This window comes from Gorilla gorilla, chromosome 3, assembly GCF_029281585.2.
Source record: "Gorilla gorilla gorilla isolate KB3781 chromosome 3, NHGRI_mGorGor1-v2.1_pri, whole genome shotgun sequence".
NCBI lineage: Eukaryota > Metazoa > Chordata > Mammalia > Primates > Hominidae > Gorilla > Gorilla gorilla.
Window position 1 is genome coordinate 58,562,550 of NC_073227.2, and position 17,753 is coordinate 58,580,302.

General features: G+C 36.5%; 1 protein-coding gene across 1 annotated transcript in view; it reads left to right on the plus strand.

Moving 5' to 3' along the window:
- TMPRSS11D (transmembrane serine protease 11D) overlaps positions 1 to 17,753 on the plus strand; it is a 63,123-nt gene that overhangs the window by 20,289 nt on the left and 25,081 nt on the right. The window contains exons 2-3 of the mRNA XM_004038737.5: positions 4,055 to 4,176; positions 9,524 to 9,642. Of these exons, the coding sequence (XP_004038785.3) occupies positions 4,055 to 4,176; positions 9,524 to 9,642 (241 nt within the window). The remainder of the gene's footprint in view (positions 1 to 4,054; positions 4,177 to 9,523; positions 9,643 to 17,753) is intronic.

Below are 17,753 nucleotides of genomic sequence, written 5' to 3' on the forward strand. Positions count from 1 at the left end.
AATCTGAAGCTTAAAATAGTTACGATTAATGTGAGATCACATAGCTGATATTTGACAGAAAGTGTACTTGAATCCACATCTCCTAGCTCTAGTCTAGTTCCCTTTTCACATCCCCTTAGAAGTGTTTTATGATGTAGGAATTAAACACTGTGCTTAGAAGTTTAAAATCAATTAAAGAAATCTTTCATATCTCATTTCCTTCATTTGAAAGACATGACTGATATCAGAACAAAGGAAATTTTAAATAAATAAGAAATGATCATGTTTTAATTGGAAAAAATGTCTTGCAGAAAAATTCTTTAATACAACCCTGGGCATATCCTCAAACACTATAGTCCAATGGGAGAAAAAATACCACGTTCGGTTTTGAACTTTTCTTTTTTTTGTTTTTTTTTTTTTTGAGCAAGACCAGTTTTGGTTTTCTATTTGTTAGAAAAGGAAATTGAGACATAATTGCCAACACTATGACTGGCAATAATAATAACCAACAGCTATTGCATGTATATCAGGTTCTGAGCTCCATTCTGATCAGTTTTTACACGTATTAATTAAAGACACAGTGTAGTTGCCCAAGGTCAGGGTTTGAGCATAAGAGTTACGAGTTGTACTCAGACCTAAGTTTGCTGTGACTTCCTTTTTTTATTTTTATTTTTTATTATTATTTTATATATATATATTTTTATTATACTTTAAGTTCTAGGGTAACGTGCAGCTTTGTTACATATGTATGCATGTGCCATGTTGGTGTGCTGCACCCATTAACTCGTCATTTACATTAGGTATATCTCCTAATGCTATCCCTCCCCCCTCCCCCACCCCACAACAGTCCCCGGTGTGTGATGTTCCCCTCCCTGTGTCCAGGTGTTCTCATTGTTCAATTCCCACCTATGAGCGAGAACATGCGGTGTTTGGTTTTTTGTCCTTGCGATAGTTTGCTGAGAATGATGGTTTCCAGCTTCATCTATGTCCCTACAAAGGACATGAACTCATCGATTTTTATGGCTGCATAGTATTCCATGGTGTATATGTGCCACATTTTCTTAAGCCAGTCTATCATTGTTGGACATTTGGGTTGGTTCCAAGTCTTCGCTATTGTGGTTTTGAACTTTTCTATTTAAGGTGGTTGTAAAGCACCCATAACACGTTCAATTAGTAATTGGAAATGATGATGTGCAGTTCAAAGAGAGAGGTCTGGGCTGAAGATATATCTTAAGGAATATATTATTAATAGCTATTGATTCCCTTTGCTTCCCCCAAGTGAGGTCAGGAGAGACATGAAACCCAAAGCTTTTCCATTCTCTGTAGTGTGAAGCAATGTACTTAGGGACAAAGTGTATGTGAGCGGAAGTTCATGTGTCTTTATTCAAACTTACCTGGTTTCTGTTTCCAGCTCTGTCACTCCTGAATAAACATAAGTTATTCACTCTCTGAGCCTCACCTTTCCTATACTTAAAATGCAATCGTAATACAGAATTTACAAGGCTATGAAAAGATCATGAAGATTGACAACGTACATGTACAATGCCTGGCAGATAGGCTTTCACAATAAAAGTATAAAAAGATAAATTTTCCACCCTCATGCAATTTTTTCAAGTCAATAAAAAAGAGAAAGAGTGAGAGGGAAACTGGGTAAATGGGTCACAATAGAATATTTGCTTTGCTGTTTAAATGCAAGTACTAAAAATCTAACTGACCAAGACCCTGCTTTAAAAGCAATATATTTTCTTTCACAGATTTCCATTGCATTATGAATGAAAATTCAGTGTTTACAAACATATTTAGAGTAAATATTATACACAATTTAGTTTGTGTTAGCAACATTCAGAGGTTCAACTAGAAGTTGAACATGCTATTGAAAGTTGAAACATGCTATTTCCTCAGTTGTTTCTATAGGATGGAACAATTCATTCTTATGTAATTAGTTATGGCTTGTGAGCGTAAGGTAATTTGGGCTCCACACCCTTTGTTTGTTGAGTCATATGTCTCATGGTGCTTTTCAGTTATTGAGCTCAAGACGTTTTTCGTGAACTGAAAGCAAAATTGGTTGTAATGTTATTCCCGTGGGAGGCTCATCCAAGTTAAAGCACATATTGACTCTAGCCTTTTGATTTCTTTTTTTGGAGATTTTAGCCTCCAACTTAATCCTTCTTTACAGTTCTTCTGACTCCACGCTTACAGATCCTGACATATCAGCTCATCTCTGGAAACAAAATCAATCCCTAATTGTTGCAGAAAGGAACAATTTGAGATTTCTTTAGCCTTTGGAGTTACATTTGCCTCCAACTCTGTCTATTTTTAACTCTTTCACTACTCAGCAGCCACTATTAATTACTGAAATCACAAATACCAGACACTATGCATTTGTGATTGCATGTAACAGGCACAATAACCCCATGAGGTAACAAATGGGTAAGCTGAAACTCAAATAGTTAGCAAATGTCAAAGTGACAGTTTTCTTCAACTAGAAAATTACTACAGTAGTGGTTGTTGAACACTGGACTCTCAACCCATGTCAGGGAAAGCCAGTTTTCACTAGTGTAGCAAAATGAACAAATAAGACAAATACAGCAAAAAGACATCATAAAGTTATAGCATTTAATAAATTTTTCTGAGGTTATTTTCTTCCTATGTTATATACTTAAATGCTCTTTTTAAAAGTGATGATACTTGAGCATGGTCAATTTTTATAAAGTGTCCTGTGTTTATTCAACAAAATGGAAAATTGGCAAGTCTATGTCTGCTTCCAACAGTCTTCTGAAATGTTACTAGTTCCAGTGCCACAGCATACAATGTGCAGGTGGCACAATACAAAATATCAAGAAGTGCCCTATTACAGGCTTGTGAGTTGAGTAGAGCCCAAACAATACCAGGCAACATTGCAGTGAAATGTATCCCACAGCACTGACCCTCAGAACATACCCTTCTCACTTATACCAGAATGTTGGCAAAACAAAATACAAAAATATGAAAATTAGAATATGCCTACATATAATTGCTTCTCAGCTCTATTGAGGCTTTTAAATCTGAAACATGTCAAGAATTAACACAGGCGATAAATATTTATAAATATCATAAATATTTACAAAACACCTATATAACCCAAGCATTCTGCAAAGTGTTAAACACTTTGCCTATGTTAAACGTAGGCATGAATATTATCTTTACCTTCAAGGTGTTCACAGCCAAGTGGATAACCTATTGAACTAGAAATATATACTTTATAACACGTAACATGACCCACTTAATCTTCAAAACAGCCTTTTGAGGTAGGTATTATTATTCCTATTTTTCAGATAAAGAAAATCTCAGATAAATGACAATATGACCTCCAAGCAAACAAAGGGTAAAACTGGAATTCACATCCAGCTCCCCTGGTGACTTTCCCAGTGTCAGTGTGTGTGACTATGTATTAGTATAAATTCATGGGGAAAATATGATAAATCAAATACATCATTGGCTATTGGAGCAGTTCTGTTTCATTTCAGTTACTTGCTATTCTCCCCGATCCTAGCTCTATGCCTCTGCCGATTTTTAATAATATGGGGAATCTTGCAATGAGAAATGCTACCGTCCTGACCCCCTCACCACCCCACCCCTGCTTCTTTATCTTCCTCCACACTTCTTCCCACCCAAATGATCTCTCTTCAGTACAGCCTTGGGGATGGTGCCCAAGCAAGGTTGATTACTACAGTAATGTCCAGCATAGAATTTTGGAAGACATTGCAGTAGAACAGACAATGATTTGTTGTTATTCTCAAAAACTTTATCAATTGGCAGAAAGGAAAGCAACTCCAAACCATAAGTCAGATTTCCCTCTTCTTCCATCAGACTACTTGAATTTCATTCATTTTGTGCTGAAAAAAAAAAAAACTTGAAAGCAAAACCACTACGGACAGCCTTGTTAAGTTCAGTTTCATATCTAGGAATATGTTTCTATGGCTAGAGCCATGTCCCAGATAAGAGACCGGGAAAGACAGAAGACAATCATGAGCACTAAAATGATGGATGAAATCAGTGAAATGAATGACTTTCTTTGATCTCTCTCTCTTGTAAGGCCAGCACGTGTAACTTCGACTTCAAGATTTCTGAATCCATATGTAGTATGTTTCATTGTCGTCGCAGGGGTAGTGATCCTGGCAGTCACCATAGCTCTACTTGTTTACTTTTTAGCTTTTGGTAAGTACCAGAACATTATTACTCTTCAGGTTTAATAGCTACATACAATTTCAGATTTAAAGTCTGGCATTCTTTCTTTTACTATGGCTTTTATTTCTTAATATAATGTGATTATATATCTTACTTATAATTCTTCCCCAAATATAGATGCATATCTGTATTTTTACTAAATCAGTATTTTTTCTCTTTCCTATTTTGGCCATTTTTAGTGCCCCAAACATACCTTTTGAGTATACCAAACATTGTTACTCAAAAAAGAATTATTCTATCCAAAGGAAAAAAAACCTCTCAATAATTTTCTGATGCTAAAATTTACTCATTTTGTTTTTCATTAATACTATGATTTCCTTCATTGATAAACTGATAAAATCATAACAGTGAAATATTTCAAAGAACCTTAAGTTTCAACACCTAAAATTTGGATGTACCTAAGTATTTGTCCATTCTTATTAACAAATAATGCTTCTGTCTTCTGAAAACAGTGTCTTACAAGCCTAACAGTTAGGATGGTCAGGAGATAAATTTTCAGTTGAGATGTTAAAAGGGGTAAAGTCAAACTTTTTAAAACATTATGTTCTTTAGTTATTTGTCTCTTTTGTTTTGTTTAATTTTTTATTATTATATCACTAAAAATAGACAATGTGGACAAGAAAAAATAATGTAAAGAATACACATATCATGCTCATTCATAAACAACTTTCCTTAAAAATCTCTGTGAAGGCTCTTTCAGATGCTTTAACATAGATATGTAAAATGTGTCAAATTTTACTAAATAATATCATATATTAGAATTTTTTCACTTAAAATACACTTTGAGGTTATTTTTATTTCAAATATAATTCTATTAAATCACTTAAATCATGTGTATGGGTGTGCAGGTGTGTACATGGGTATGTGTGAGTGTTAAGAGAAAAAGAGAAAGAATATAACTTATAGTATGTCCAATTGTAAACAGGCAAAAATGCTTAACTATGCAAAGATTGAAATACTTCCAATGGTGCAATAAAATTACCAACATTAGAAATACCAATAATGATACACAATCATTTCAGCCAATCAAATGTAAAGGTTATGGCTAAATTTTTGCTTTTGACTGCATTTTGCTATCAAATCACCTGGAGTCACCTACCCCTAAGGTGAACTACAGAGGTAGAAAAAAGAGACATGGAGTTTCAGGTTAAATTAATGAATTTTCACTCTTAATGACACGGCATTGTCATGCGTAAAGAGTAGGCCCCTTGGTAAGTCATCTGCAAACTGTGTTCCAGTGATCACTTATGGCCCCCAAATGACTTGATCTTCCACTACAAACAACCACCCTTCCCCCAGGATCTCCAACTCTTGCCCCTTACCAAGGTATTTGTCTGCGTAAGTAATGCATATGAACGATCAAAAGAAAGTAGACATGTTTATTCTAGACAGATTCCATTAGGTTATGTACATCTTCATAGTATTTCTGAGTTGTGTACAGATATGTTTCAGAGACTTTTATCTCCTTCACACAGCTGAATAGGTCCTCTGGAAGACCCCTGTTGTTATTGTTGTTGTTTTTGTTGTTTTAATGAAACATAATATCTTACATATTTCTGGAATACATGTGATATTTTGTTACATGTATACAATGTGTAATGATCAAGCCAGGGTATTTGAGGTATACAGCCCTTTGAGTATTTATCATTTCTATGTATTAGAACAACTCAAGTCCTCTTTTCTAGCTACTTCGAAATACATAATACATTGTTGTTAACTTCACTCTGCTCTGCTATTAAACAATGAAACTTATACCATTTATCTAACTATATGTTTATACCTGTTAGCCAACCTCTCTTCAATCCCCCTCACACCCCTCCATCCTTCCCAGTCTCTAGTATCTGTCATTCTACTCTCTACATTGATGAGATCAACTTTTTAAGCTCCCACATATGAGTTAGAACATACTTGTCTTTCTTCTTTACTCTTTTTTTAGTAGTAGAGATGGGGTCTCACTTTGTTGCCCAGGCCGGTCTCAAATTCCTGGCTTCAAGTGATCTTCCCAGCTCTGCCTCCCCAAGTACTGGGATTACAGGCATGAGCCACCATGCCTGGCTAATTTTGTCTTTCTGTGCTTGGCTTATTTCATTTAACACAATGACCTCCAATTCCATCCATGTTGCTGCAGATGACAAGATTTCATTCTTTTTATGGCCAAATAGTATTCCATTGTGTGTGTGTGTGTGTGTGTGTGTGTATATATATATATATATATATATATATATATATATATATATACCATATTTTCTTTATCCGTTCATTTGTTGATGGACACATAGGTTGATTCCACATCTTGGCTATTGTGAACAGTGCTGCGATAAACACCCAAGTACAAATATCTCTTTGACATGGTGATTTCTTTTCCTTTGGATAAATATCCAGTAGTGGGATTGCTGGATCATATAGTAGTTCCATTTTAGTTTTATGAGAAATCTCAATACCGTTTTCCATAATGGCTGCACTAGTTTACATTTCCACCAACAGTGTATAAGAATTCTCTTCTCTCTGCACTCTCACCAGCATCTGTTATTTTCTGTCTTTTTGGTAATAGAAATCTTAACTGAGGTAAGATGGTATCTCATTGTGAGTTTGATTTGCGTTTCTCTGATGATTAGTAATGTTGAGCATTTTTTCATGTACCTGTTGATGATTTGTATGTCTTATTTTGAGAAATGTTCGCTCATGTTCTTTGCCCACTCCTTAATGGAATTTTTATTTTTTTTTCAGTGTTGAGTTGTTTGAGTCCTTGTATATTCTGGATATTAGTCTCTTGTCAGATGAACAGTTGGCAAATGTTTTTTCCCATTCAATAGGTTGTCTTTCCATTCTGTTGGTTGTTTCCTTTGCTGTGCAGAAGCTTTTTAGTTTAATTAATTCCCATTTGTCTATTTTTGGTTTTGTTGTCTGTACTTTTCAGGTCATAGTGATAAATTATTTCCCTAGACTAAAGACATGAAGTGTTTCCCCTATGTTTTCTTTTAATAGTTCCCATAGTTTTAAGTCTTACATTTAAGTCTTTAATACATCTCGGGTTGATTTGTGTATATAGTGAGAGATAAGGGTCCAGTTTCATTCTTCTGCAAATGGATATCCAATTTTCCTAGTACTATTTATTGAAAAGAGTGTGCTTTCCCCATTGTTTGTTCTTAACACTTTTGTTGAAATTCAGTTGGCTGTAGGTGAATTTCTTTCTGAGCTCTCTATTCTATTTCATTGGTCTATGTGTCTGTTTTTATACCAATACCATTCTGTTTTGGCTACTATAGCCTTGGAGTATAGTTTGATGTCAGGTAGTGTGATGTCTCCAAATTTGTTCTTTCGGCTCAGGTGTGATTTGACTATTTGGGCTCTTTGTTTCATACAAATTTTAGGATGGCTTTTTCTATTTCTGTGAAAAGTGATGTTGGTATTTTGATAGGGATTGCATTGAATCTATAGATTGCTTTGAAGAGTATAGTATTTAAATGGTATCAGTTCTTTCAAGCAAGGGATGTCTTTCCATTTGTTTGTGCCCTCTTCCATTTCTTTCATCAGTGTTTTGTAGTTGTACTTGTAGAAGATGGAATTACCTTCTTGATTTTTTTCTCAGCTATTTCATTGTTGGTGTATAGAAATGCTATATAGACTTTTGTATGTTGAGTTTGTATCCTGCAACTTTATTGAAATTATATATCAGATCTAAGAGTTTTTTGGTGGAGTCTTTAGGTTTTCTTGGGTATAAAATTATGTAATCTGCAAAAGGGACAATTCGAATATGTAACTTCTTTTCCAATTTGAATGCATTTTTATTTATTTCTCTAACGTGGTTGCTCGGTTAGGACTTCCAGTACTATGTTGAATAAGATTGATGAAAGTGGACATCCTTGTCTTGTTCCAGTTCTTAGAGGAAAGGCTTTCAGCTTTTCCCCATTTGGTAAAATGTTAGCTGTGGGTTGGTCAGCCTTTATGTTGTTGAGGTATGTCCCTTCTAAGCCTAGTTTGTTGAGAGTTCTTGTTATGATGGGATATTGAATCTATTGAACATCTATTGAGATGATCATATGGTTTTTGTCTTCATTCTGTTCATGTGATGTATTAAATTTATTGATTTGCATATGTTGAATCATTCTTGCATCTCTGGGATAAATCCCAGTTGATTGTGGTATATTATCTTTTTGATATGCTGTTGGATTCAGTTTGACAGTATTTTGTTGAGGATTTTTGCCTCTGTGTTCATCAGTAACATTGGCCTATTTTTTTTTTTTTTTTGAGACAGTCTTGCTCTGTCACCCAGGCTGGAACACAGTGGTATGATCTTGGCTCACTTTAACCTCCACCTCCCGGGTTCAAGCAATTCTCCTGCCTCAGCCTCCCAAGTAGCTGGGATTACAGGCGCCTGCCACCACACCTGGCTAATTTTTGTATATTTAGTAGAGACAGGGTTTCACCATGTTGGCAAGGTTGGTCTCGAACTCCTGACCTCGTGATCCACCCACCTTGGCTTCCCAAAATGCTGGGATTACAGGCATGAGCCACTGCACCCGGCCTGTAGTATTTTTTTTTATTGTGTCCTTGTCTGGTTTTCTATCAGAATAATACTGGCTTCATAGAATGAGTTGGGGAGAACTCCCTCCTGTTTGATGTTTTTGAATAGTTTGAGGAGAATTGATGTTAGTTCTTCTTTTAAGGTTTGGTAGAATAGCAATAAAGCCATCGGTCCTGGACATTTATTTATTAGGAGATATTTTACTACTGATTCAATCTTATTACTTGTTATTGGTCTGTCAAGTTTTTTATTTTGCAAGGTGCCTTTTGATGAAAATAATTTACATTGGATTACTAGATTAGATATCTTGTCAGATGACTTACTTTCTAGCTTACTCCAGAAAAACTAATGGTGAATTACTAACTCCTCAATAAAGAATATTATTTGAAATAATTTTTAAAATTTCATAATTACTTTGGGTTCTTCCTTAATGATAAATAAATAATAGTATATTACAAACATACATTAATTTTCCTGAATGAATACACCACAAATCTCCCTTAAAATATAGCAAGAATAAAAATTATACTATTTCTGACAATTTTTAATTTCTCAAATAATAATACCACTCTGATTTTTAAACATCTACACCACTCTGGCTTTGCCAATCTTTTTAAAAATTGAAAAGATAATAATTTTATCATAATTACACTTAAGCATAGAACTTTTTCTTTCTTTCAAGGAAAGCAAATTTTTGAAATTCTATAATATAACCTCCCATAATCCTGAATAAATTAAAGGTTCAATAACTTAGTAAAGTAAGACTGACCTTCCCTTTTATTTCTTTTTCAGATCAAAAATCTTACTTTTATAGGAGCAGTTGTCAACTCCTAAATGTTGAATATAATAGTCAGTTAAATTCACCAGCTACACAGGAATACAGGACTCTGAGTGGAAGAATTGAATCTCTGGTAAGTTAATATTTGTCTTTGCTCTTTATTCCATTATAAAATGAATATGATAATAAACCTAATGTTTTGTAATATATTTTCAGTTGCTAAGTGCTCTACATATTTTCCTTCCTTGAATGGTGAAACGTGTTTCTCTCTGCTTTTATCCAGTTAGTTTACTCATATACTGGTTCTTATTCACATCTTTGTCATGAGTAAAAAGTGTTAGAAAGGCCACGAGTAAATATGCATTTTATTTGTTTATGAATTCAAATACTAAAAGTTTTTTATTTGTTTAATTAAGCATTGACATTATCTTTTTAAATTCTTTTCATTTTACCTTCTTCCCTCTTCCTTATCCAACTAAAGACACAAATCAGGAGGTGTTAAAAAACAGGTTTACCATATCAGCAGTAACATAGTTTGGACAACATTACACTTTGGTTCAATGATAGACACAGAAATTTGAACAGAAATATGCAAAGCAAGTTTGAGCTCTAACTTGAAGAGAGCCTCTGGCTACCTGCCAGGAAACCTCACAAGTGAACCCTTAACATTCATGTGTCACCACAAACCAGGGGCTGCCCTTTAGCTTTGACCAGCCTCAGTGTCACGCGCTTACCCTTACCTTTTCAAAAAAAAGTCCTAAGAATATAAAGTAATTCAATGGTTCTACAATTTTAGCATGTAACTGAGTCACCTGGCAGGGTTGCTTTGGTGAGCTCAAGATAAAATTTTATCAGCATTTCTACATTTTCTGGAATATTCCTTAATCCAGGCTTTTAATCCCTTGGTGCTTTTCTGAACCACTGCAATGAGCTTCTAACTGTTCTCGCTGTGTGCAGGCTCTTTTCCTTCTAATCTAATTTACACACTTCTGAACACAAATCTCTCACAGCCTGTTTCCTTCATGTTACCTCCAGCTCAAGACTTTTTGCCTACAAAATAAAATTCAAACTTGTTAGCTAAGCACCTTCTCATGTCTATGCTTTGGCTCATATTTCAGCCATCGTGTGCCCTACTTATTCTTATAGCCAACCTGAAAAGCCATCTTTTATAAGAAACTACCTCTGCTCTCCATGACTGGATATAATTAATCCTCTTTCCACATCACCTCACCACAAAATCGTATCTGTGTTGATCTCATACCACATACCTGTATGTATTTTATATTATAAATATTTGTAGACTTGTTTAATTTGCCATGTTAGACTAAGTTCCATGAGGACAGCTCCATATCCATTCCATTTTTGTATATCCACAACATTTGGTCGGGTTGATGCTTAATAAATGTTTATTGAAGGAATAGGAGTCTCCCACTTCTGACATAATGAACTTATTTCCCCCAGTGTTAACCCTACATCTGGTTCCTGTCCAAGAGTCTCTTCCCAAATCATTCTGATTCAACCGTTCATTCTGATCTCATTAAACATTTAAATGATATATCTAACTTCACTTGCTTTATCCTATGCTCATCCTGCAGTCTTCTCATAACTTGGTTTCAATGATGCTTGCTTCTAGAGAAAAAAATGTGTTAAATACGCTTATGATTCAGTCCTCCAGCTGTGATGGTTCTCACTGAAGATTAGCTCAGTGGTTTTTGAAGTATGGTCTCTAGCATAACCTAGAAACTTGTTAGAAATGCAAATTCTTGGGCTCACCAAGACATACTAAATCAAAAATTCTGACATTGGGGCCTAGAAATCTGTGTTTTAACAAGCCTGCCAGTGCAGCCTGGTCCCTTTGCTTCTCGGAGCCCCACTCAAAGCTTTCAGCGCTCATCTCCCACCAATGACAGGGTCCTCTATGGAAACCGGCAGGAGGGTTTCCAACTCTAACTACGTTTTAGAGTTTGCTTCCTAGGGCTATCCAGGCACCAAGTATCACAGGTTAGTTTCCCAGGGAAGCAGACTCTGAGACTTGCACGCAGGGAGTGTCTCTGGGGTGCTCTCAACCAACACCTTCAGGAAGAGAAGGAAGCAGCATTGGGCAGAGGCATAGTCAAACTACAGTGCTGTTGGCACAGAAGACTGAAGGGAGTCAGAGCCGGGGGGTAGAGGTGGGCCCTTAGCATCCATCCTTCACCATTAGGTGTGAGTTGCCCCACCTCCTTGATGGTGTAACCTCAGTCCCAAGGTGGGTGGGAGTGCAGCAGAGCAGCCCCTACAAGGGCCAAACCAGAGATACACCAGGTGCCAGAAGTGCTGCCAAGGAATAGAGAGGAAAGGATGGGCTTAAGGTAGGATCCACAGAACTTGGCAATGGATTAGAAGACAGGATGAGAAGTGACAGGTTAACACTAACACAGAAATGTCTAACTTCGGTAGATAATGGTGCCATTGGCTAGAAGAGGAAACCGAAATGAAAGCAGGTTGTTCAGGGAGACAAAAGTTCACTGTGGACATCTCAGCAGAGTGATTCAGTGGGGAAAGGAATGGATGCCCAGACCACCTCAGAGGAAGATCTAAGCTGGAGCCAGCAATAAAGATACAAGATGAACAATCCCTAACGAACTGCTCCTCAGCCATGCTCCCCAGACACACTGCTTCAGATTTATAGTCCAGGTGAGGCTAGGAGGTGCGCCTCCCTCAGTGGAGGACAGCAAAGCACCAGTGGCTCCAGGGAGTTAAAATCTTTTGATATTTTTTGTTCTAGCATCTGTCTGCAGAGCTGTCTCTCAGCCATTGCCTGCCTTTACACACGAGTGCAGTCCAAAATTGGGAGATGAGTGAAATTTATTATGCCTAGAGATCTGGATCCCCAGTTGTTTGGGAGTGTATTTTCTGAACCACTTGTTGGTTTAAGTAATGCAGATTTATTGATGCCACTTCTCTTGAATCCGTAACTCTGGACCCACCATCTAAGTGAATGTGCAGAGGGAACGGAATGGCTGCAATAGATCTCCATTAAAACCAGTGCATCCTCCCAGACACATACAGTAGTAGGGAAGTGAGTCAATGTCAGGACAGCACCAGCTCCCGCTTCGGTACATTTCCAAAGTTCTCAGTCTGTGTACAAAGGTTTGCTCTGGGGCAGCAGAAATAGCCCTGGGCAGGTAGTCAAAGGCCTGGTTTGATTTCCTCCACTTCCAGGCAAGTCACTTGAAGGCTCACAGGCTTTTTCCTCACCTGCCACATGGGTCCAGTGAGATCTACTGAGCTGTAAATAATGAAATGAGTGTGTGTGCAGTCATCTATAAGTTGTAAAGTACTAGAAAATGGTGAAACTTTGGGATTTGGGCTATTTAAGGCTGAATGCTAAAAATGTCAGGCATTGTGGAGAAAGGAATTTAAATATAGATTGACTGGGATTTAAAGACAAATGAAGGCACACACGCAAGTGCACACACACACTGACACTGCACAGCTCCCGTTGGAGGCATATCCTGACCATGCAGACCTGGGGCTCTGCCTGTCCAAGTGCACTCCTTTACTACAGAAACCCTCCTTCTCTTTTGGGGCTGTCACCCCACCAGAGCTGGCACCGAGCCCTTGCTGCTGCGCTTCCCTGGGGTGTCAGCTTTTGACAGGGTGTTTCCTCCCTCTGCAGGAGCCTTAGCATCCCTGGGACTTCCTTCCCCCCACCCACCCCCAGCAGTTTTATCTCTTCCTAACTCGGGACCCTTTTTTTCCCACACAAAGTTTATTGTCAGTTGCTGTTTTCATCTGTTTGAGCTGCTGCAACAAAATACCATAGACTGGGTGGCATATGCACGACAAAAATTTATTTCTCACAGGAGAAGTCAAAGATTAATGCACCAGCAGATCTGGTGTCTGAGGGGCCACCTTCTGGTTTGTAGATGATGCTTTCTAGTTAAAACACCTATTTAACACACTATTAAACACTAAGTGTGTTAAATAGTGCAGTTGATGTATTTGTCATGTCACCTTTATCATACACTAGATCCTTCTTTGTCTTTTTTTCTGTACTCTAATCTCTTTCTGTAAGTAATCTTTGCTTGCAGCAGTAGGATATTTAGAGTACTGTGGCTTGACAATATATTTAGTATTTCAAGATTTCCATGAAATTCTTCTGATGCATGAGTTCCCTAGTTAATCTTACATATGTATCCCTTTGTAAAAACACTTTGAACATTTAAAATGATACATGAATAGTACTCTAATACAATGCCATAAAAATTATAAATCATTTGTATAGACTGGTAAGTAAAGATTGTGAGATTAAGAAACGCATCAAAGGCCATTGAGCTGGAAAGTGGTATAATGAGAATTCAAACCAGGGTCTCTTGACTCAAAATCTAAGGATCATACCATTTCTCATGATAATATGAGCATTATTGTTATCTCTATCCCATAGACAAAGTGTTAACACTGAATGAGCAGTGAAATAGTCTCAGAATTTTTTATTTTATTTAGCAATTCACTTGTCATTTCTGGTCCTCAGTTTATTCATGAGTAAAATAAAATAGTTGGACTAGATAATTTGTATAGTACATTCTTACACAAAAAATCTCTGATTTTGTTATTTTAATGTGATATACTCATGGCACTCATTCACCTCATTTTCCCAGCCTGCCTCACTGGTCATTACTTCTCTGTGTTCTTTACAGGCTCCCCCTCCTCTACACTGCCATTAAATGTTGAAACACCTCAAAGCTTTACTTACGTCCACCTCTCCTCTGACACTATCATTCTGTCTAGATGATCCCATACATACATGCCCATTACTTCAACCTGTATTTATACGCCAATGATTCACCATATTTCCAGCCTAGACATTCTTTTGCACTCTAGTTACCAGCTTGATAGCCTTACATGGCTGTTTCAAAACAACTGAAATATATTATCTCTCAAAATCAAACTCATGATGTCCCCACACCATCCTAGCTTTCCACTAACAATACCTATCGCTATCAATAGCAATACCATTTACTCAGTTATCCAAATCAAAAACCTAGAATTCACCCTTAAAATTCTACTATCATTCCAAATATCCTATCCATCAGCAGCCACTGTATTCTTAATCCCCTGTATTTCCTTCAAATCCATTCACCTCTCTCCATATGCATTGCTGCATGACTATCCAAGCCATCGCCTCTACCCTAGGGTACCAAAATAGCAACAAAACTAATCTGTTCATTTGCATTATTTTTTCTCCAAAACTGATTATCTATATGTAGCAAGACAGATTGTTCTCAAATTGCAAATCCCACTATATTATCCTCTTGTTTAAAACACTTCCATGGTTTCCCATTGTTTATGATAAAACCAAATGCTTCAAGTTCGAAGACCGGCATGATCGGGAATTTCCTGTCACCCTAGCCTACTTGCTCTCCATGGTACAGTTGCACTGGCTTTCTTTCATTCCTTAAGTACAACCTGTTTCCTCCCACCTCAGGACTGTGCATGTGCCATTCATTCTGCTGAGGAGCCTTTTTCCTTCCACTTCAATCAGCTAAGTCTGATTCTTCCTGAAAATCTCAGCTCAATAAGCATTTCCTCTAAGAAATGTCTCTAATATCATTAATGGGCTCAGGTCCCTCTACTGTATTGCTGCACTTTTCACAGTTATAATTTTACTTAATTATGAATGATTATTTGATTAGGTCTATTTCCATCCATTAGACATAAGCTTCATGATGGCCAGATTACTGTTTTCTATCCATCATTGTATTCCAATACCTGACAGAAGGGGGGGCGGGAGGTGGTGGCACACAAAAGATGCTCAAAAACAATTGTTGAATAAGTAAATTAATGAGGTCATTTAGAAATAATGAAAGTACCTGTTTGCAAAGTACATGTATCAAAACTATGAATGCATTCTACTTAAATGGGTTTCTCCAAATAAAACAAAAGACTTCAATCAGGATTAATACCTGGGATAAATTGAGTCATTAAATCTCTCCTTTGCCATCAGGAGTGACATTGCAACAAATGTCTGCAAACAACAAACACATTTTTCCCAAAATATATTGAATGGCATTTCCATAAACAAACTAGAACATGGGAGGAGAAAGAAAGCAATATTAATTTAAAATTAATCTTATCACATAACTTATACCTTCAGGGATTTTGGGTAAAATTCCTTTCAGGCACATCCATTTAACAAGAATTGATTGTTACTGAAAGCCTAGAATAGAATTTGGCACATACTTGGTGTTCAAATATTTGTTGACTGAGTGAATAAATGATGCAAGTGTCTAAGAAACACAAAATAAAGACATGATTACAGTCACGGTGGAGTTCACAGTCATCTCCAAAATGAGGATATGCATCCCAGGGAGGACCAACAATTCACTGGAGTGCTGAAATAAAATACTCAAAGGTCATTTTACATGTATTTTTTCTCTAAATTACTTTTCTTAAGACACAGAAAACAAAAAAAGAAACTTAGCTTTGTTACTTTCTAACAAATAGTTAAATCATTAAACAGGATTGACACTAGCATCCTTGTTTGGTCTTATGCCTTAGGGGAACATGAAATGTGTGAAGACATTCTGAGATCTGAGGGAAGGGTAGACAGTAACACAGTGGGACTGGCCAGGCTTCAGCACACCTTTACCTGCTCTCAGCAGATTTCAGTGATGAGCAGTTTACAACTAGATTGAAAGATTATATTATCTAGTTCTAAAAGAAAACTAAGCCTCCCAAAAGCAACAAGGAAACTGAGAGGAATCCTGCAAAACAAAAACAAATTTTAAAACTTGCACTTTGTAATAACCCTAATATGTAATCACAGTAATGAACAGTAAGATAATGACAGAACTGACATATTTCCTTATCTATTAAAGCCATATTAACAGGTAAAGCAATGCCAGTCAGTGGTACACTTCTTAGAAGATATTTAATACATATTAGACACATACACACACACAACCTTTTCCTTCAAGGTGTATGTATCAGAAAATCACTTTTTAAGGCCGGATGCAGTGGCTCAGGCCTGTAATCCCAGCACTTTGGGAGGCCAAGGTGGGCGGATCATCTGAGGTCAGGAGTTCAAGACCAGCCTGCCCAACATGGCGAAACCCCATCTCTACAAAAATACAAAAATTAGCCAGGGATGATGGCGGATGCTTGTAGTCCCAGCCACTCAAGAGGCAGAGGCAGGAGAATCACTTGAACCTGGGAGGCAGAGGTTGCAGTGAGCCAAGATCACCCATTGCACTCCAGCCTGGGCAACAGAGTGAGACTCTGTCTCAAAAAAAAAAAAAAAATCACTTTTTAGATAAAATTCATGCTATAGAGAGAAGACTATGAAAATATGTTTAGCAATGTGTCCATCATTAGGTGATTGAGTTTCCTTTTGTTTTGTTTTACTGAAAATCATATAAAGTATGTTATCTGTAAAAGTTCTCTGACATGCACACATAAAAATTTGGGAGAAAAGATTAACTATAATGTTTAATAGATTTTGTACACATTTCTTTAAAAATATATAAAACACAACACCTTTCAATTGGTTTGCAAGAATAACCAATTGACATCATGGAAAATGGAAATTCACTTGCTGAATTTTAACAAAAATTTGCATGATGAGTGAGACTGACAACTTAGTGTCATGATTTAATGAATTCTGCCAATGGTAAACTTCATGCACATGGGGCCAGGTAATTATGTGGAAACTTTTTCAATGCTTAAAGCCAAGTATTGAAATTAAACTTAGAATCAGACCTTTGAACCATTTTATGACAATGTTCAAAAATTATAAATTCTATCCACTTATATTACAATACTAAAAATATCATTACAAAAAAACCCTGTGTTTATTTTATAACTCAGCCTTTTTAATTTCTAATTTCATAAATATATTATAATGGATATTGTTAGTAATGTAGTATTATTACATGTATATAATTTATAAGTAAATATACATGTTTTGGCTACTCATGCATAAAATGTTTCACCCATAGGAGCACATAATCAGAAATGTCTGGAGACCATTATAGTAATAGATAGATCATATTGCCACATATTTTATCTCCTCCTTGACAGCTGAGCTTTCCAGATCTTCTGGTTAAACAAAAGAGAAAGTTGTAATGGAAGAGTGATTAAAATGACAAAAGCATTACTTCTATTACTTCTATTCTAATAATATGAACAAAGCTATAACTATCAAGTAATAATGCACTAAAGAAGGTGATTAATCTGATATATTCACAGGCAACTAATAAG